Here is a 22,467-nt window from a genome sequence, read left to right as displayed (position 1 = left end):
ATATTATGAAGTTTAATTGGAAGAGTAACAGGAGTATTTATTTTTTTAAAAACTTGTTATAAGAAAATTAAACCAAATTATCTGATTAATTTAACATAATTGTGGGCTGTAGCTATGGTACTTTCTAACGTGTTATTTTATCCAGTGCAGATACAAAATGTTAAATGTACAGTGTATGTATATATATGTATTTAATATATATAAAAATGCCAGTATTTACTTCATTTCAGATCTAGGAATTATCTCCCCATCAAAATTGAACTATTTACATTTATTATATTACATATATACATACGTCATAAATACATGAGTAACACTTTGAGCACATTATGATAAGAATGTTTTGACCTCAAGGAGACAAGATGCAATTAAAAAAGTCCCTGAGGGATTTTTGAGAAGAAAAAAGCCCCGTAAAATGGGTTGATTATGCAGGCTTGCAGGCAACTGAGAAAAGTCTAATTAAAAAAGTCTTACCACAACCTCAGGACACACAATCATTACTAGGGGCTGCATACAAGAAGCAGGATCAGTATAGTCATGTATATGTAATATATATATATATATATAGGGTGTATAATATTTACTATTTTTAAAGAGACTGTTCACGATATTTCATATTGCAGCATGCTCAATTCACAATGGTAGTATTTTTTGATTAAATCTAAAAACCATTATCTCTCCAACCCAACTTAAACATTATACACCCCATTTTAGAAGTCTTGTCAAATGTCTGTTTTTTTTTCTGTTCGGAAAGATTAAAAGTCTTCTGCAGTGTAAGATACAATCTAAAGTGCAAACTCCTAGCTGTACAAAACAAATTCTTCTGCTAATTTTCTTTTTATGGTAAAACAACATTTTGTAGTTGTGATTATTTCCTCCGAAAATATTAATGTCTCAACGTCTCACTAAGAACAGTTTTCTCTTAATATGCATCAAAACTATAAATAACTCATAAAACTATTCATAAATTGATTCAATTTAAAAGTTTATGATTCTAATAGTTTTATTAGATTCTAATAAAGTTTTGTGAGAATTTTACTAAGTTTATGAGACCCTATCAAATAAATCTTTTTTCAATTCCATCAGAATCTTTCGCACTCTTTTTGTTTAAAAATATGGATCAAATCGTATTTTTAGAGTAGCAATCATTTTTTCGGATTAATCTTATTTTTAAGGGGTACAGGCTGATCCCGAATTGAATTCAATATCAATGAGTAGCGATTGATATTGAATTAAAATATTGAAAAATTGCGGAATTGAAACACTTCCATTAAACTAGCAAGCATTGGGGAAAAGCCAGGGTGATTACAGAATATTAAAAATCTCATCGTACCTATACCTTGCAACCCGACGTTAGAAACCTTTGATATTTCAAACTTAAATTATTTGATCTAATAGGAGTCATAGTTTGAAATATCTCAGCTCTAAGACTTTGGGTTGCATAAATATAGGGATCAGAAAATCAGAGTTTGTGGAAACGACTCATTTCTCTTTGAGGAGTCCTAATACTAAATATGAAGATCGGAGGATATGTTAGGAAAGTTTTATTTTACTATATTATTTAAATGTCTTGATTCAACAAAAAGCAAAAATGAAATGAAAAAGTTTTTATTTGGTGAACGAATTATTTAAGAGAACATAAAGATTTGCGCGAAAAGTGTTCAATTGCGCACATATTTAAGTACAATGCCTACAAATAGAAATAATGATTTCTTATCTGTGGAGCAAGTACTGTTTAGTCTAGATGTGTTGGTGGGAATAAACATATGGTTCTTTATATAAACCCCATTATTTTCTTTTATCACTATACGATAAGTCTTACGAGAATATTGCTCAATTTATAACACAAAAGAGTTCTGCGTCAAGTTTGATGGGGGTGGGAAACAATTAATGGGACTGTTCAGAAATTAAAAAAAGGGTTGCTCACGGATTTGAAAATGAAAATGATTTCCCAATTTTTGAATTTTACTACTCAAAAATGTTTACTTTATGTCAGTCTTAAGTTTTTCCCAAATAAATTGGTTGACGGTAAAATCTGTCGATCCTATATATTTGATCCGTCATGTTAAACAAATTTTCGGAAAAAAATCCGGAAATTTACAAAATTCCATAATTAGAGGAATAATACAGTAAGTTTAAATTGGTGAGCAAATTTAGGCAAAAACCAAAATATTCAAATCTTGCTCGTTTAAAGGGGCTGTTTCACTGTAGGCGTAACTCAAGGGACCCAATATTTACAAATGGGCATGTCGGATTCACAACGGTAAACTTAAAAGCTTTGTTGGATCAAGAATGCATGAGATATCAATCATCTTTTCATTGAAAGTGACTTGCGCATTTCTGCTTCAGAAATAGTATTTATTTAACAACGAATCAAACACTTTAAAGGGAGTGTTCTCGAAAAATGAAGGGGGGGGAATAAGCTTACGGCGAAAAATAATCGCTTTCGATCGCTACTAATCTGACTTCTATCTGTTGCGTCTATCAGTAGAAAATTCTTAAAAACGATTCATACCGATGAACATAGCGTCCATGCAAATTCAGACAGTTTTTTTTCGGCGCATTCGTATTTAGTTGTTATTTCATTTTATTTTTATGATCTGATATTACATTTATTCCTGTTTCAAGGATTTTTAACAATGAAGACGACATTTTCATGTTTCCCAGTAATGTTCAAAAATCCAGCAGCAGCGAAATACGTAAAAAAAATCAAAAATATTATGAAATATTAACTTTATATGAATGAGTCGAAAAATAATCGATGAGAATTATTTGTAATATCTGAACGATTTGTATTGATTATTTTACGATCCGAGTTAAATGTTGCAACTTTCTAATCTTGTATGGACGCTACGTTCTTCAGCATGAGTCGTTTTTAACAATTTGCTCCTGATAGACGCAACAGATAGAAGTAAGATTAGTAGCGAAATGAAAAGAGCTTATTTTTCGACGTAAGCCTAAACCACCTTTCATTTTTCGCGAACACTCCCTTTAAGCTAAAATGAAACGACGACAGCTTCCACGTTATTGATCAGAGTTTGAAGGGTCTCGTTGTGAATCGGTCTTGCTCCTCTTCTTAAATGAGAGTTTACGTGAAATTACAACATGAAGGCTAAACAGGAAGAAAGGTACTTATGTGATTCCAATTTGCCTACAAAGGTTCAAATTGGATTTTTACACTTAAACATCTTAAAATCTTAGCATATCCCACTAAAAGCTGTAATATAATAAAATTGGAAAGTATTTCGGATGCTTGTTTTTTTAGATACAATTTTATTTTAAAATAATTAAAAAATTTTGTTGAGTATAACCTCTTTTGTAGACCTTCAATACTTTCCTGGAGAAACTTCGCCTTAACTCATCAATTTTAGAACAAGGTTTATTTAATATCTCAATTCAATGATTTTCAAAAACCACCCCAAAGTTGAGAGTTAAATGTGTATTTCTTTTGTTAGATGAAATTGTTTTTAAAGTTTGTAACAATTTTACTTTTCTGCCCTGCTTCGTGAGGACTTGAAACAATATAAAAATATGACTTGCAATCCTTCTTCGGCGGTTTCGCTGTAAAAGATTTATCACAACTTTTGATAACTTATGGAGGGTGATAAACATTTCCACAATTTCATCTCACGAAAGATAAATGTTGCGATGCATCCAAGATTTTTTTCTCAATTAAACCTGGAAATGGAAATAAATATTCTAGAACAGAGACAAGAAAAAAACTATTAGGGAGCACTGAACATCCATTCCCTTAATCCCCCCCACCCCACCCCACTACCACTTGCCCCCCCCTTTGTGTGTACTGTATACAGTTTTATATTTATGCAGAAATAGATATATATTCTTTTCTCCAATATTCAGAGAAGAAAAAGAAAATATAAAGTTAAGGAAAAGGAATACAAGGTAAGGAAAGGAATACAAAGGGAATAAAAATAATACAAAGGTAAGGAAAAGGTATACAAAGGTAAGAAAAAGGAATACAAAGGGAATAAAATAATACAAAGGTAAGGAAAAGGAATACAAAGGGAATAAAATAATACAAAGGTAAGAAAAAGGAATACAAAGGGAATAAAATTATACAAAGGTAAGAAAACGGAATACAAAGGGAATAAAATAATACAAAGGTAAGAAAAAGGAAAACAAAGGTAAGAAAAAGGAATACAAAGGTAAGGAAAAGGAATACAAAGGTAAGGAAAAGGAATACAAAGGTAAGACAAAGGAATACAAAGGTAAGGAAAAGGAATACAAAGGGAAGGAAAAGGAATACAAAGGGAAGGAAAAGGAATACAAAGGTATGGAAAAGGAATACAAAGGGAATAAAAATAATATAAAGGTAAGGAAGGAATACAAAGGGAATAAAAATAATATAAAGGTAAGGAAGGAATACAAAGGGAATAAAAATGATACAAAGGTAAGGAAAAGGAATACAAAGGTAAGGAAAAGGAACACAAAGGTAAGGAAAGGAATAGAAAGGGAATAAAAATAATACAAAGGTAAGGAAAAGGTATACAAAGGTAAGGAAAAGTAATACAAAGGGAAGGAAAAGGACTACAAAGGTAAGGAAAAGGAAAACAAAGAAAGTAAAAGGAATACAAAGGGAAGGAAAGGAATACAAATAATACAAAGGTAAGGAAAAGGAATACAAAGGTAAGGAAAGGAATACAAAGGGAAGGAAAAGGAATACAAAGGTAAGGAAAGGAATACAAAGGGAAAAAAATAATATAAAGGTAAGGAAGGAATACAAAGGGAATACAAATAATACAAAGGTAAGGAAAGGAATACAAAGGTAAGGAAAAGAAACACAAAGGTAAGAAAAAGGAATACAAAGGTAAGGAAAAGGAATACAAAGGGAAAGAAAAGGAATACAAAGGTAAGGAAAAGAAATACAAAGGTAAGGAAAAGGAATACAAAGGGAAGGAAAAGGAATACAAAGGTAAGGAAAAGGAATACAAAGGGAAGGAAAAGGTATACAAAGGTAAGGATAAGGAAAACAAAGGTAAGGAAAAGGAAAACAAAGGGAAGGAAAGAAATACAAAGGGAAGAACAGGAAAACGAAGGGAAGGAAACCACCAAAAGAAAGAGAGGAAAACACAGGGGAATAAGGCTAAAAAAAGAAAAAAGGAATCGAATACAAAGAAAAAGAGTATGAATAGAAAGTTATGGAATACTAAAGGAGGTAAGGGAATATAAAGAAAAGAATTATAAAAGTGAGGGAAGGGAATATAAAGAAAAGAATTATAAAAGTGAGGGAAGGGAAAGTAAAGAAAAGTATTATAAAAGCGAGGGTGAGTGTAAAAGGAAGTTTATATTTAATAATATAATCTGAATAAAAGGTTTATCTGCGAAGCAAGGATTAATGACACATAAAAGACAGTGCATTTATTTTGCGAGGAAACTATTCATTTCAATATCATTTCTCTTTAAAGGTTCTGTCGTTGATATTTCAAGTAACCCTCCATATTAAGATTCACAATGGTACCATTAAAACCCTTTATCTGATCTGTACTGATTAAGATATCGTAATTTTTCTAGTTTCAAATTGTTAATGTTGACAATTTCCTCCATTGTTTCTGTAGCATTTTTCCGTTAGTCCCTTTTATAGAGAAACCACAATTAAAACTAATTGATTTTATTAGAGGAAAACATGAATAACTCATCATGAATTCGTTTAAGGGTCCCTTTGAGAATGAAAGTTCACTTGAAAACTACGTCTGCGACTGCTTTAACTATTTTTCCTTATATAAAGTTGTTGTCTATCTATTATATCTAACTAAAGGGATTGTTGAACTCACCATTTTGTAGATTGCAGTAACGATCTCCAACATCTCCTGCCTCGTGATATACCCGTCTCCGTCCAGATCGTACATGGTGAAGGCCCACTTCAATTTCTGCTCCAACTTACCCCTAGAGGTCACGCTGAGGGCGCATAAGAACTCCCGGAAGTCGATACTTCCGTCCCCGTTGGCGTCAAATGTTCTAAACACATGTTCCGCGAATTTTGACGCGTCACCGTACGGAAAGAAGTTTCCGTAGATTTTCTTAAACTCCTCGACGGACAGCTGACCGTTAGGGCAGTCCTTGAGGAACCCCTTGTACCACTCCTGAATCTCGGCGTCGGAGAACTCGGTGTTGGACTTGAGATCGTCCAGGACCTCTGGTTTAAGTTTACTGTTTTGTTTTCCCATCCTGGTTCAAGGAGAGTTTTCACAACCTGCATCCAGATATTATCCGTTATAATACTAGCTCTGTACTATAGTTGAACCCGGAGCAAAATTCATTCCTTTCCATCCTACTTCTGTACTGTTATTGCACCCGAAATAAGATTCCATCTATTCTTATCCTATTCTATTTTTTAGCTCAACACGGAGTAAAATATTATTTTCTGTATATCCAAACCTTACTCCTGATCCTGACTTTACCCTGAGTATGATTTTATCCGTCCTATCCCTCTCTCTTGTCTCTTAATCCTTATATTTCCTCAGGGTGCCAACCTTTAACGGTGTAATCTCTCCTCTCCACAGAAAACCATTTCCATATATAAACACACCCTAGAGACAATCAATCAGACAACTCATTCTTTCAAACCCGTCCCATCCTTCATTCATTCATTCATCCTGTCATTTATTCTCTCATCCTTGCTTCCCTGATTCTAACTCCTATCAAGCAATTTATTCTTCCCAGTTCCCTGCTGTCCCAAACTTCCTTCAATCCATCCTTACCTGCTTTATCATACATAAACCACTGAATAAACATTATCCCCCCCCCACACTCTCTGCACAAATACAATAAGCAAATAATACCAAACAAACATTAATATACTGAGCTTCGTTTAACATGAAACTTATCTATAAAAATCTAATTTTGATTAAACGATCAAAGTCGACCACCGTTCCCAATTTTATAGTTGCTACTGCAATATTCTAACTTGTTTCTACTCTAAGAATAATATCTGGGTTTCCTAAATGTTTAGAGCATGCTCTATTCACTTGTCTATACTCTAAGAATAATATCTGGGGTTTACTAAATGTTTAGAGCATGCTCTATTCACTTGTCTATACTCTAAGAATAATATCTGGGGTTTACTAAATGTTTAGAGCATGCTCTATTCACTTGTCTATACTCTATGAATAATATCTGGGGTTCCTAAATGTTTAGAGCATGGCTGCTCTCCACTAAACGCTCAACACAGCGTTCCTCTTATCTGAAACAAGGAATGTTTAACTCATAAAAAAAGATTAAAACTGAAAAATTGAAAGTTTATCAAAGAAAACTTTAATCCTATCAACACAGGGTGTCCAAGAAAAAAACATTTGTGGTTTTTATTCCACCCTGTTTATATCCTAATAACCCTGAATCTCTCGCTAGTTTTCTATCCCACTATCTCTTATGCATCCGCCTAATTTGTTATTAAGTCTGTCGCACCGCTTTGATCTGCGCTGGTGACAGTAATAGTAAATAGTAATTAATTAACAAATTTATTTGAGATAAAAGAAACGCAAAATTTCTCTTCGATATTTTACTTTTTAATTTTAAAATGGCGTTGATAACACTTAATCCACGCTGTTTTTAAGGAAAATTTATTTACGAGGACAAGAGATTTTTAATAGATTACGAACTGTTTTTTCTAAGGAAAAATAAAACTGTGCGAAACAATATCGAGAACATAGTGCAGAGCGCAGAACATCATATCTTACTTTAAAATGAGAGGAAAGGGCCCGGGTGGGGGAGGGTTAGAGGGGGGGTCGGAAAATGTATACCCCCTGAAGAAAACCTTGTGATAATTATATTTGCTAGGCAGACTACAGGCCTGAATATCAGGACTATTGTGTCTAATCAATATTGTATAGATTTTAGATATAACACAGGGCAACCAGGACTCTAGGATAACTTGGAAAAAGGGAATCTAGAAGATATTTAAAATCTAGAAAAATTCTAGAATATAATTGAAATCTAGAACTGATAACGTTTATCTAGAAGAAAGGAAGGAAAGGAGTAAGAAATCTGTCAAAAAGTAATTATGGAAAATAATAGCTATCTAATAAAAAAGGGTTACATTAAATCTAGAAGACATTTGATATCTAGAAAAAAAGAAATAAAAGATTTTGTAAATCTAGAAAGCAAAAATAAAGGAAATCATGATGATAATGGAAATCTGTGAAAAAAATAGAAATCTAGGAAAAGACGATTTCTACAAAAAAATTAAATGAAAAATGAAGATACCTTAAAAAAATGTTAAATGAAGAAAAAAGTAAATATTGAAAGTAAAAACAGTAAATAGAATCCAAAATCAGAGTATTTTAAAATAAATACCGAAGGAATTAATCGAAAAAAGTAAAACTTAGCATTAATAATGAGAACAAAATGTATTTAATATTTGGTAAATTTTCAAATCTGTTCACAAAATAAATTGATATGGAGGACATCAAAGATATATTATTCTAAAATCAACAATTTCAACTTTATGACAGGGAATTGACATCGGACCGGGGTTTTACATTTTGCAGATATTAAATACAAACAATATCCAATGTTTACCCATTTACAAATTCAGGGTATAACCCATGGTAGCGGCTAAAGTGTGGGAGGGGGGGGGGGAGGGGGGAGACGTTCCCCTGGAAAAATTTGAACTGCACCTGGTCAACTTATAATTTAATTAGATTTTTAAGAACGGATTAAATATGGGAAATTCGAAAAGGTCCCCCCCCCCCACCTCTAGCGCCTGGAGCGAGATAGACATACAAATTATCATAATACCTTTATAAAAATACACTGAAAAAAGGGGGGGGGGTTACAACAAATTAATTGTTCGATCGAATGATCTAAGTTTAAATTATTAAAAGTTTAAACCATAGATTCATAACAACACAGATAGAACACTAGTTGTCGTTTTTTTCAAGAATTAGGGGTTTTCGTTCACAATAACCCTGAGGCAGAAGCATGTTGCATTGAATTACAAGACAGAGAGCCTGTACTTTGGACCTCTGCCTCAGGGTTATCGTGAACAAAAAACCCCTAAATCTTGAAAAGACGACATATAGTGTTTTATCTCTGTTGTTATTAATCTATGGTTTACACCATTGGGTTGCAAAGATTTAGGGATTAGAAAAGAAGTAATGGTAATTTAAAAATGGTTGAACAACTATTTTTTTCATAAATTTTATTGATCTTTTGTTCTTGAACTTAGTAAATAATTAAATCTATAGAATCTGAAAATGAGTGAAAGTGACGAGGAGTTGCTTGCTGGAATTTATAGCGAAGTTGGAAGGTGCCAGAAATACTGGTTTTGGCAACATTTATGTTTTCTCAGAGAAATCTTACATTTTTTAGTTTTTTTTCACAATTATTTTTTAATTTTAAACAGAAATTTTCTTTTTTTCTTCTTTAAAATAGCTTTAGAGTACCCCTTCATTTGAAAGTGCCATAAATGATTCACAACGGTACCTGAACTAGACTGTAAAAGTAAATTCAAATGACCCTTCAATCAAATAGATTCACAACGGTACCATTAAACCTTGGACAGAGACAAAGAACAAAACTATCCTTATTTCTTCCTAAAAATTGATAATTTTAAATTGTGGTTTCCCTGAAACAGTGACTTTTGGATTCGCGCAGAAGAGAAAAAGAAAGAAATTTACAGAATTAACAAATTTTCGGATAGAACAAAGCAGATATCTACAAAAAGGTAGGACGGTTACCGTTGTGAATAAAGCATACAACTTTATAATTGGAAGTCCTTTTAAAACCTAGCTTAATAAACAACGCAGTTTGAGTCCTATTCTATATAAGATTTAACGGAATTGTTTGTTTCTGTTGCGAATCGTTAAAGATATCTGAAAGCAAACTTATTTCGTAAACAATTTAATTACTTTGAAACTGAACTATATTTGTACTTTGCGACTGAACTATTCCTAAGAAAATGTCATAAATATTATAAAAATTACAAAAAATATTGACATTTAAAAATGTTTCTTTTTTGGTTCTCACTCTGAAATGCATATTTTATGCTAGTATTGTTGCCAATGAGTTAAAAACACTTAGAAATGATTAACAAATAATACAATTAAGATTCAAATAGAAAAACAACTTTAAAATTGTTTACAATAACACTTGCCAACAGGTTTTATTTTTAACACCATAAAATTTGTTCCTTTGAAATTTCCCTTATTTTTAAGTACATAGAGTACATAAATTTCCCTTAGTACATAAAAAGTGTAGTGCAGTTTCTGGGCTAAGAATAAGCATTGTGTTTGTTTACTTTAAATTCTCCCAGAAACTTAACTATATTTTATTTTAAAACAAATCTATATGATTCCCTTATTAGAATGAAGAACCGGAATCCCTATATTTCTAATTACATAAAAAGTGTACTTAAATTTCTGGGATTAGAATAAACAAAACTGAATATTGCAGTACAATTTTTAGGTAAACAAAGCTATGTAGTACATTTCTCGAGTTGAGTGCCGGAATCCCATTATTTTCGTTTACATAATAAGTACACTATATAGCGTTTGGAAGGCGTATTCAACACCATATTTCGGGCATTTTCTGGGATAAGCAAAGCTCGATCTCAGCATCTTTGTTTAAATAAAAAGTGTACTGCAGTGTCTGAAAGGCGTATATGACTTTGTTTACATTCTTTCAAGAATCTGCAGTACACTTGACATGCAGACAAAGATGAAATGGGTTCCTGGTGTATCCTCCTGAATGTGATTAAAGAACTAAACAGTGGATATGATATGGGTTCCTGGTGTATCCTCCTGGATGTGATTAAAGAACTAAACAGTTAATATGATATGGGTTCCTTGTGTATCCTCCTGGATGTGATTAAAGAACTTAACAGTGAATATAATGTGGGTTCCTGGTGTATTCTCCTGGATGTGATTAAAGAACTAAACAGTGGATATGATATGGGTTCCTGGTGTATCCTCCTGAATGTGATTAAAGAACTAAACAGTGGATATGATATGGGTTCCTGGTGTATCCTCCTGAATGTGATTAAAGAACTAAACAGTGGATATGATATGGGTTCCTGGCGTATCCTCTTGGATGTGATTAAAGAACTAAGCAGTGGACATGATATGGGTTCCTGGTGTATCCTCCTGGATGTGATTAAAGAACTAAACAGTGGATATGATATGGGTTCCTGGTGTATTCTCCTGGATGTGATTAAAGAACTAAACAGTGGATATACAACTAATTCTAACAGTTTGGAAACCGTCCAAATTTTAACTGAACAAGGGATGGGATAAAAAATAAAATGATCAACAACAGAATTTTTAAAATTACTTTTATAAGATTTTGAACAATGAGCATGGAATTTTGGTTCTCAATGTCTTGTATTACTCTTTGTTTTCTTTTTCTTTTACGACATCATGATTTCAATTGGGGGAAGAGGGAGGAGATCTTTTTTGTTAGAAAATATAAATCCCTGAAAAGTATCAATCCCTTGGTGCACTTGGGTCATTAAAGGACGGGAAATTAAGATTTAAAAATACCAAGACAGATATACGAGACAATTCCTAATCAAACTTAATTGAGCACATTCTTGTCTTCCTTCAGCTTTAAAAATATGCATCTTAACACTTAAACTATCTGGGGGCGGGAAGGGTAGCAAATTTTTTTATATTAAAGTTCCCCGAAAATTTTAGAATATTTTGGTGTAAAAATATATATTAGAACATTATTATTTTAAAAATAAATATTATTAATAAAGATAATAAAAAGTTTTAAAGAAAAATCAAAAATTCCGAACTTTAAGACAAACAAAGATGAAAATATCCTCATATCTTTAAACTGAGTTTTACTAAAATAATCAGGGAATAGGAATAAAGGGAAAGGAAATGGCGCTGGTCTGGCATGAGAAAGACAGTCGCACTGCTTTGCAGACCAGTATGGTAACTTTACACACACTCTTCTGGTACACACACACAACACGACTACAGTCAAGGAAATTGCAGAACAATGTCGTCAATTATAATTAAACTTGAATAACGAGTAGTTTTATTGTAAACTTTAATCAAATTATATTCTTTGCATGAAAATTTGGCTTATACTGTTGACTTAAATATGTAAATAATATATAACATGCATATTAAACTTTTTTTAAGTAAACAATTAACAATAAACAAATGTACTCTCCTAGACTGTACAAATACCGAGATTCTTACGTACTGAATAAACCTTTGGTACGGTAAACTTTACACACACTCTTTTGGTACAGACACACACACATGACGTTTCCGCTGCCTGAAAATAATGTAATCGCTCCCTTCCAGAATTCCGCCCTTATTTATGTTTGTATGAAAAGCTTTGGTATATAGGATTGTACGATTAATCCTAATATACAAGACTGCTCTCACTAAACTAAAAGAGAAAGAGAGAGACGGAGCCGTGAATTCTTGAAACAACAGCTTCATGAGATAATCAATTCTAATAAGGGGTAAATAGTAACTTTAAAAAAACGTCCCACATCTCATAAAAAATCGTTCTCAAATATTTTTTATAAAAAAAAAATTGAGATACAAATATCAAGGAGGGTTAAAACGTTAGAAAAAATATACCCCCAGTTTAAAATCCCCGGACACGTTTCATATTTTCCTTTTCTCTTCCTAGACTCGACTTGAAAAAAACAAACAATTTTCAATTTCCAATTTCAAAATTATTTAATAAAATTCTTTTTTTGAGATTAATGATTGTAAATGTAGGATACACGTTATATAAAGGGTTACACACAAAGGATGAGACTGTAAAGACGATCTAAAACTCTTAAAATATGACGATTCCAAGATTAAATCAAGTCTTCTGCCTTGAGTATCACGGTTAGCCGTAGTACATTTGAATTTCCGAGCCGGGTCAACCTTTCCGGTCCCAGTGTGTACTGTACCTAGCTCTATGGACAGGACTAGCCGGTGCAACAAGGTTGACGCGGTCAGACTTTATGCTTCATATAGGTTGAGTTTACTTTTACTAAAGGGGCAGAGGTGCGTGGTCTTTCATTAGCTTAATATTTGACTATAGAAAGAAATAAGATTACAGTTGTGGGGAATCATGAATATAAGGAAACAGACAATGTAAATTCTGTACAGTCGTCTTAAATTCTCATCTTTTGTGATTGGTTAACACTGTTTGTATTTCTTGTACTGTACTGTACCTTACTGTTATTTTACATACAATTATACTGTAAACTGTACTGTAAAATGTACTCTAAACTGTACTGTAAAATGTACTCTAAACTGAACTGTAAACTGAATTTGCTGTACTCTAGAAAGGTGTAGGGGGAGGGGGGGATAAGTGTAACAAGGTGTATTCAGATGGGACTCGAAGTAGAACTAAAACTAGGGAAAACAAAGTTAAAAGTTTAGCAAAGGAAATATTTTGAAAATAAGTTGTGTTCTTGGTAAATTGTTTAAAACTTCTCTTTAAATAGAATACATTTACAAGTTACAAAAAGTACTAAAATTAATGTGATTTTTCACCTAAAATGTTCAAATCAAATTGTTTCTTTAATCCATTTATTTAATCCATTTCAAGAGGGATACCCTTAAACCTCCAGTATTTTTGAAGGAAAGAAATGCAGAGAAATCAAAATTAAAAATATCCAATTTTTATTTTATCCTGCATTCTATATCAGAAAAAAAAACTTTTAAAGGTTCCGTTTTAAAAGGGGCATAAATAAAGCGTCACGTGAAATTACGTCGACAGCCCCTTTAGCGCAGATGAAGCCCAAGTACAGTCCCTTTAGCGCAGATGAAGCCCAAGTACAGTCTCTTTAGCGCAGATGAAGCCCAAGTACAGTCCCATTAGCGCAGATGAAGCCCAAGTACAGTTCCTTTAGCACACATGAAGCCCAAGTACAGTCCCATTAGCGCAGATGAAGCCCAAGTACAGTCCCTTTAGCGCAGATGAAGCCCAAGTACAGTCCCTTTAGCGCAGATGAAGCCCAAGTTCAGTCCCTTTAGCACAGATGAAGCCCAAGGATAAAAAGGAAGAAAAAAGAAATGTAATTAAGAATAATGGATGGAGAGGAACAAATGACTAGGACAGCTATTAAAGATATTACTTCGGGTAATCAGGGATTGTATCCTATTGGAAGGGATTATATCCTATTAGAAGGGATTATTTCCTATTGCAAGGGATTGTGTCATATTGGAAGGGATTATATCCTATTGCAAGGGATTGTGTCCTATTGCAAGGGATTGTATCCTATTGGAAGGGATTATATCCTATTGGAAGGGATTATATCCTTTTGGAAAGGATTATATCCTGTTGCAAGGGATTGTGTCATATTGGAAGGGATTGTATCATATAGGAAGGGATTGTATCCTATTGGAAGGAATTATATCCTATTGGAAGGAATTATATCCTATTGGAAGGGATTATACCCTATTGGAAGGGATTATATCCTATTGAAAGGGATTATATCCTATTGCATGGGATTGTATCCTATTGCAAGGGATTGTATCATATTGGAAGGGATTGTATCATATTGGAAAGGATTGTATCATATTGGAAGGGATTTATCATATTGGAAGGGATTATCCTTTTAGAAAGGATTGTATCATATTGGAAGGGATTGTATCCTATTGGAAAGAATTGTATCCTATTGGAAGGGATTGTATCATATTGGAAGGGATTTATCATATTGGAAGGGATTATCCTTTTAGAAAGGATTGTATCATATTGGAAGGGATTGTATCCTATTGGAAAGAATTGTATCCTATTGGAAGGGATTGTATCATATTGAAAGGGATTATGTCTGATAATCTGAGCCAGGAGGGATTGCAACCTAATGGAAGGGATTATGTTTGAAAATATGAGTTTAAAAGATTGTAACTGAGAAGAGGATTGCTTATGAATAATTTGAGTAGTAAGGATTAAATATATGGACTAGATTTTTTGGATAAATTTGAATCGAGTAGATTGATTGATAATACCCAGGACCATTGTAGTAATCTGATACTCTTTCAACTCCAAACCTGGAGAATTTTTGAACCTCGAAAAGATCTTTTAACGATTAAAATCTCAATCTAATTAACTAATTAAACAGTTCAAATAGTGCAATGCAATGGTTTAAGCTAAGGATATTAAATTAATTTATTGATTTATTCAATTCCTGATTTACCATCGTCTTTTAAACAATTCTTTCCGTTCCTAAACCATTCAATAGCATTTGAATATATTCTTAATAGTTCTAAAGGTCCTCTGTATATATTTAAAAGTTCTAGGACCTCTGATTTTGTTTAAAAATCATGATTTTTATCTCTTAAAAATTTAGATATCTATTAATAAGCGGAGTTGATTACAAATTATTTTCTCATAAATTTTCGGATCAAGTTCTTTTTAAAATGAGCTAGATAAACTTTGGTTAAAGTTAACTTATGAATATGATGCTTAACAAATTTAAAATTCAACCTAAAATAATAAAGATTTAAAATAAAAATACAAAGGAATTTGAACGGTTAACTTTTTTATAATCATAAATGTCAAAATAACATTTTCATAATTTTTATTTGATCAGAAATATATTAATCAATATAATTAATACTAGCTAATTAGATAATAAAAAGTACAAGGATGCAATGTGTGATGTACAATTGGATAAGTAAGGTGCACAAGGATAAGTATGCAGACCTGAGATAAGTGAGGTATTGTATATAAACAGATCAGTTTAGAAGCACACTAGGATAAGTCTGCTAGGATAAGTATGCAGACCTAAGATAAGTGANAGGCCAGCTCATAAAAAAAAAATTAGACCTCCAACTTTAATGGTTAGGGTGCCCGGGCCGAGGCTTAAAAAAAGTTTAACAGAAATATGATGAAAAAATACTTATTTTTACTTTTGACAAATATTAACATTAAAAAATGTTCTTACATCTACCCTCCATCAAGAAGAAAGGTTAGGGTGCCTGAGTATTAGTGGATGAGGAGGGGGGGGGCTAACTGTATGTGAGTGGGATGGTTGCATAAGGATGTAGAATACGAGAATCATGAATAAGAAGCTTGGGTGGATGGATGGATAGATGGATCTTCACACTTCAATGTTTTAAAAACCACTAGAAAATCTGAAGGCTCGGCGTTAATTTGTAAAAACAGGATTTAAAATAAGAAGTGAGGGAAGGAATTGGAAACAAGAGATAAATATGAGAAGTCTGGAATAGGATAGGAAACAGAAGACAAATATGAGAAGTAAGGAAGATGATATTAAACAGGAGACACCTTTGAGAAGTTAGGGATAAGAAACAGGAGACACATATAAGAAGTGAGTTAGATGATAGGAAACAGGACACGGATTTGAGAAGTGAGGGAGAAAATAGGAAACGGGAGAAACTATGAGAAGTGAACGAATGTAAAAAATCTAGAAAATCTAGGCAAAAGAATTAAAACAGGAGAGAAAAAGGACAAAAACAGAAAACTTAGAACTGTAAACAGGAAGTTTTGGGAAGGTAGCAGGAGGTTTGTGAGTTGTGACTGATATATAATGAATCTAAAAGTTAACTGGGGACAGAAAAAAAGGAATATATGGATAAAACAGGAGACAGAAGGTAACTGGGGATCATTGAAACAGGAGATTGGTACCTACTCAGGATATATATATATATATATATATATATATATATTCTATTAAAGGCTGAAGTCCTATTTAAAGCAGGGTCTGATTTCTATGGTGGAAATGAACCATGTGCCAAATTTGTCAAATTTAAATAGTTCAATTCAAGAAAAATCTTTTACAAGGAGTATACATCTTGGAAACATATTTACTTAAAAACTTCAAGAAAATTATTATTTTTAAAACATTAAATTAATTTCAAAAACCTTTACCAATTTTCATCCGACAATTTATAGATTTATTCAATTTAAATAACGCGGCAATCTTAATTTAAAAAGATACCGAACACAATTAATGTAAAAAATATATATAAAAGAAACATCTTATAAAAAGCAATTCAGCAGAGAGCTTAAAAAGTTTTTTCATCTTTATATTTAATTGTCTGTCTCTTTGTGTCATTTTGTGTACAATAAACGTCAAAACGGCTGAACTGATAGGGCCCAAATTTTGTGTGGGACCTCGCATGACCCCAGGAAAGATTTGTGGATGCTCAGAATTATAAAAGTTGATTTTAGTGAAATTTAAAAAATGCGCAAAAACTTATTTGATAATCCGCCAACTTTTTTATTGCTTTGTACTATACAAAGAGATGATGCTTACAGATAGAGCCACATAAAATAAAGCCTAAAAGCTTAGTTAAAAACATTTAAAAAGCTCTAAACCCAATTCTTAAAATAGGCTCCCAAAACACCAATCCTCTAAATAAGCTCCCAAAAAAACAATCCTCTAAATAAGCACACAAAACATCAATTCTCAAAATGTACTCCCTGAACAAAATCAGGCTCCCAAAACACAAATCCCCTTAATAAGATCCCATAACACCAATCCCCTAAATAAGCTCCCATAACACCAATCCTCTAAATAAGCTCCCATAACACCAATCCTCTAAATAAGCTCCCAAAACACAAGCCCTCTAGATAAGCCCGCAAAAAAACAATCCTCTAAATAAGCTCCCAAAACGCCAATCCTCTAAATAAGCTCCCAAAATCTCAATCCTCTAACAAAGCTACCGAAACACCAATCCTCTAAATAAACCAATCCTTAAAATAAGCTCTCACACCAATCCTCTAAATAAGCTTCCAAAACACCAATTTTCTGAATAAGCTCCCAGAACACCAATCCTTTAAACAAACTCCAAAACCAACAATCTTCTCGATAAGCTCCCAAACACCAAAATTCTCATAAGCTCCTAAATAACAACCTTAAGCTCTAAAACACGACATTGATAAAAGTTTATCTACTCATTTCAAAAGTTCTTAAACTTTTTCAACATGCAAGAAAAACTATGATTGGGCAGACGAAAACTTTTTCTTAGAAAACTTGGAAGAATAATAGAGGTGTAGTTTGGTAAAAAAAAGGGTGGGTGGGTGGGTTGGAATTGGGGTTTAAATTCGTAATATGCGCAATAATAGCGCTAAACTTGATCTGTAGCTGGCTTTATCTGTTCAAATATATAATGTTGAATGCTCCAACAAAAACAACTAATTTATTTTCTAGGATCTATGTTTCTATGGGTATCAAATAATAATTCAAATTTTGAGCATCAATATTAGCCTAACACCTAAAGCATGTATTGTTTACTGTATAGCAATACTCGTCAATTTCTCAAAGGTTAGTTGTTTGTTAAATAATATGTAATCATATTTTCTTTAAATTATTAATTAATTTTTTTACCAAAACGTCCAATTTTCCTGAAATTGAATTAATATATTCTGTTATATTTCTGTTATATATTTTCTTCATTTTTTATCCTTTATCTTGTATTTAATTCTAAATAAGGCTTGTTGTGTTACAAGTGTGAAAGTTCTTTTTGTAAGAAACTTCTCAGTGGAAGAAAACAAAAGTTAAAACAATATTTGATATTTCTACAATTTCACATCTGACAAAAAAAATATGAAAACATTTGAAAGGCCTTGCCTGTATCAACATTTTAGCTTGGGGGAGGGGGGGGGGCTCAAAGCAAAGATATAGCTTAAAAACAGGCGCCTAATAAGTTAATGTCATACCTAACACGGGTCCCAGAGGTGTGTCAGAGAGAGAGAAATTATGAAAATGTATACCCCCTGATCCCAAGATATAATGTACTAGCCTTAGAGGGCGCTTCGCGCCCCTCTTCTAAATTAATTGTGAACATGTTCTCTTTGTGTACATCGTAAAACAAAACAAAAATAATTCGCGGATTTTCACAATAAATTTCGTGGATTTTCAAAATTTTTAAAAATTTAATGGAGATCGAATTTTGATGGAGACAAATATTTAAAATTTCAATCATTCATAAACCTTCCCTGGGGTCCCTAGATGTCCCACAAAAAATTTGGGCCCGATCGGTTCAGCCGTTTTGACGTTTATTGGATACAAACAGACAGACAGACAAGCCAAATTTATATATAGATATCTTATACACTCCTGATAGAGGGAAGGAAAAATATGCACATATTTACTTACTTAACTCATATATACCATTCACAGATAAGCCAATGCAATATCTTTCCTCTACAATACATATTATTGCTTTTTGGGATGTTCAGGCGTTTTCTCTTCCCTCCAGGAAACATTTAACACAATATAATGTAAACAGAAAAAGAAATTTTCTATATTTTTACACCCCCCCCCCCTGGCCCGGCAAAATTATTTGAGGAAAAACTGTTTTTAAAAAGTCAACAGTCTCTTTAATCTTATCCTGATTGGGCTGTTTCGTCTAAAATAGTTTGAGGGGGGGGGGGAGTTTCTTCCCCCCACCATGATTTTGCCCTTAGAGTGAGTTGATTTGAGTTCATACATTTCCCTAGCCCAACTATTCAAGGCCAGCTCATAAAAAAAAAATTAGACCTCCAACTTTAATGGTTAGGGTGCCCGGGCCGAGGCTTAAAAAAAGTTTAACAGAAATATGATGAAAAAATACTTATTTTTACTTTTGACAAATATTAACATTAAAAAATGTTCTTACATCCATTTTTCAAGTGTTTTTTTTAAATAAATTATTTTTAGATCTGAAGCTTAATTAATAAAAAAGTTATTCACTGTTTTTGATTTTTTTTGCAACGCACAGAGAGAGGGGGGGGTGTACCCCCTTCGCCCATTGTGATAGGGTTAAGCTAAGAAAAACTGCACTTAAATCAATTTCTAAACTTAATTATGAAAAAAACAGATCAACGCGGTATAAATGCTCGGCTCAGATTGCGTGCGGAGTAGAACAGAAATCCAAGTTTAGTTTAAACACCAGGATGGATTTCATGGCAAAAGTTTAGAAATGTTCCCAAATGCCTATTATTAGAAAGAAGCCTCGGAAATTACTGTTTAGTGGGAAACAAAAGGGGATAGTTTCATTTATAATCTTTTAAAAAGAAAGTAACCCACAAGACAGTACCTAACTTAAGCCTGAACAGAAAAATAAATTTTTGTATCTATATATATACTTTGCTTGTATGTTTATCCGTTTGGGTGTCTGTTTGTTTGTATCCAATAAACATCAAAACGGCTGAACTGATCCGGTCCAATTTTTTTGTGGTACGTCACATGACCCCAGGGAAGGTTTATGAATGATCAAAATTACAAAATTTTGCTTCCAACAAAATTCGATTTCCAATAATATTTTTTTATGAAATACGCAAACTTTTTTTGTTTTTGTTTTACAATGGATACAAAGAGAAAATGTTCACAATTGTTTTAGAAGATGTGAGCGAAGCGCACTAAAGGCAGAGTTTTTTGTATTTATCCATACCTAAAAAAGCCTTCAACGTCTCTGTGTATAATGCAGTGCAAAAAACTTTCCTTAATGGAGAAAAAAGCACGAGATTTGCATATTAAAGATATACTGAACATTTTATGGAAACAGAATTATGCATTATACTTTTCCTTTACATTTAAAGGCAAAATCTAGAATTTTTTCCTTGTAATGGGACTTTTAACTCCCACCCTATCGTTACCCCGTCTTTCATTGATAAGAATTCAGAGTTCCGACCAATTTGAGTTCGTTAATTTTTAAATTAAAAAGTACGGGTTTGAAACTAATCCCATCACATTTAAGAGATTTAGAGGGACTGTAAGCGCAATGTCAAGTTACTCTCAATGCAAAAATGGCTATTTCCGATTTACAATACCCTTGAAACCTTAATCTGATCAGAAATTTAGAAGATAATGGCATTTGTCTGTCTCCAAAGTGTTTAATTCTACGAGTTTATCCATTGTTTCTTATAAACAAGAAATGCGCAAGTCACTCTCCCAGAGAAATTGCAAATGAAAAGAGTTTAACGAAAGAAACAAAGCGATCTAGTTAAATCTTGATAAAACAAAGCTTTCAAGTGTATCATTGTAAATCAGGGCTTGCCATCTTAACATAGAGGGTCAGTTGAAATTACGCTTATAGTCCTTTTAAGCTGTGTAAACAAAATTTAAGAGAATATCAAGGAATTAACCGATTGAAATTATTCAAAAGAATCATAAAAGTTTAAACCCATGATTTTGAAAACTTTATATCGTTAAATCCAACAAACTTTGAAAAGAAATTAGCACATTTTGTTCAACAACTTTTAGCAATTCAATAAATCCGACCAAAACCGGACTTCCTTAAAAGATTCTCTGCTTTAGAAAAGGCTGTTCATTTCTGATTAAAAAAGAAAGTCCATTAAGTACCCTGTAAGACTGCAGATCAAAGACAATTTATAATTGACGTCTCCCCTTGACTCTTATGTTTATTGGAGAGGAAAGGGTCTAACAAATAGTAAGGATAGCAGAGAAGGGGGGGGGGGAGGGAGGAGAGAGTTGAATGTCAAATATTTCTTTTTTAACTGATTGGTTGACAGCCTACTATAGTGAGTGCTGATGCAAGCAAAAGAAACATGAAAGGAGGAAATTTAGAAAAGAATTCTAGAGAATTTCTGGAAGAATTAAAATTAGTTCATCTGAGCATTGTACAAACAATACAAGAATAGGAAACAGGAAACAATAAAAAAGGCAACAAAAATCAATACAAGGAAATAGGAATTACCTCAAGAAATTGAAAAAAGGAAACAGGAAACGTGAATATTTCAAGAACTGGAAACAGGAAACAAAACAAAGAATTTTCTTGAGGAAGCAAAACAGGAAAAAATTCAATGAATTGCAACAGTAAATATTATAAGGAATGAAAACAGGAAACTTAAAAAAGATTGGAAACCGGAAATAATGCAAGGAAACAGGAAACAGAAAACAATACAAGGAGAAAGGAAACAGGAAAAAACACAAGGATTGGAAACCGGAAACAATGCAAGGAAACAGGAAACAGGAAAGAATACAATGAGAAAGGAAACAGGAAAAACACAAGGAATGGAAACAGGAAACAATACAAGGGAACAGGAAACAGAAAACAATACAAGGAAAGAGGAAAGAGGAAACAACAAAAGGAATGGAAACAGAAAATAGTGAAACAAAAAGAAAACTTTACATGAATAATTTAAACAAACTTCTTTGCACAGATAAAAAGATTTTCTCGACAAACCTCCCAACACCTTTTTTGGCAGTTTCTGGAAGAAAAAAACTTTTTATGTTATATTTGCAGGTATTGGAACAATTGCAATTTTGCAAGAAATGCAGTTCTTCGGTTGCAAATATTAAACATGGAGAATTGATGTTTAGTCCGAAAAGTCATAAATCTATATAATAAGACAAGACATTCAAAAATATATGTTCCCGATAGCCGGCCAAACGGCTAGACCGATTGGGCTGAAATTTTTTGTGAATTTTTTGGAGTGTCTTCGGCTAAAGAAAATTGAATTTTTTCTTAAAAAGGGGATGGTGGAGTTGGCACATTTGATGTAGGGGGGGGGGGGCCCTGCCTTCATTTTTGGTTCAAATCTTCCAATTTTTTGGGTGCACGCCTAATT

General features: G+C 32.8%; 1 protein-coding gene across 3 annotated transcripts in view; it reads right to left on the bottom strand.

Moving 5' to 3' along the window:
* Positions 1-22,467, bottom strand: part of LOC111716809 (neurocalcin homolog) — a 55,542-nt gene that overhangs the window by 8,743 nt on the left and 24,332 nt on the right. For 2 of the 3 annotated variants that reach the window (XM_023492300.1, XM_023492308.1), the window contains 2 exons: positions 7,144-7,201; positions 5,793-6,211 (listed from right to left, as the gene is read on the bottom strand). In XM_023492300.1, the coding sequence (XP_023348068.1) occupies positions 5,793-6,185 (393 nt within the window). In that variant the 5' untranslated portion in view covers positions 6,186-6,211; positions 7,144-7,201. Of the gene's footprint in view, positions 1-5,792; positions 6,212-6,958; positions 7,073-7,143; positions 7,202-22,467 lie in introns of those variants that run through there. The other variant, XM_023492316.1, reaches the window with a different exon arrangement.

The sequence above is a fragment of the Eurytemora carolleeae genome, unplaced genomic scaffold (genome assembly GCF_000591075.1).
Source record: "Eurytemora carolleeae unplaced genomic scaffold, Eaff_2.0 scaffold1, whole genome shotgun sequence".
Taxonomy (NCBI): domain Eukaryota; kingdom Metazoa; phylum Arthropoda; class Copepoda; order Calanoida; family Temoridae; genus Eurytemora; species Eurytemora carolleeae.
The sequence above is the reverse complement of the archived record's forward strand: the minus strand, read 5'-3'. Positions and strand labels throughout refer to the sequence as shown.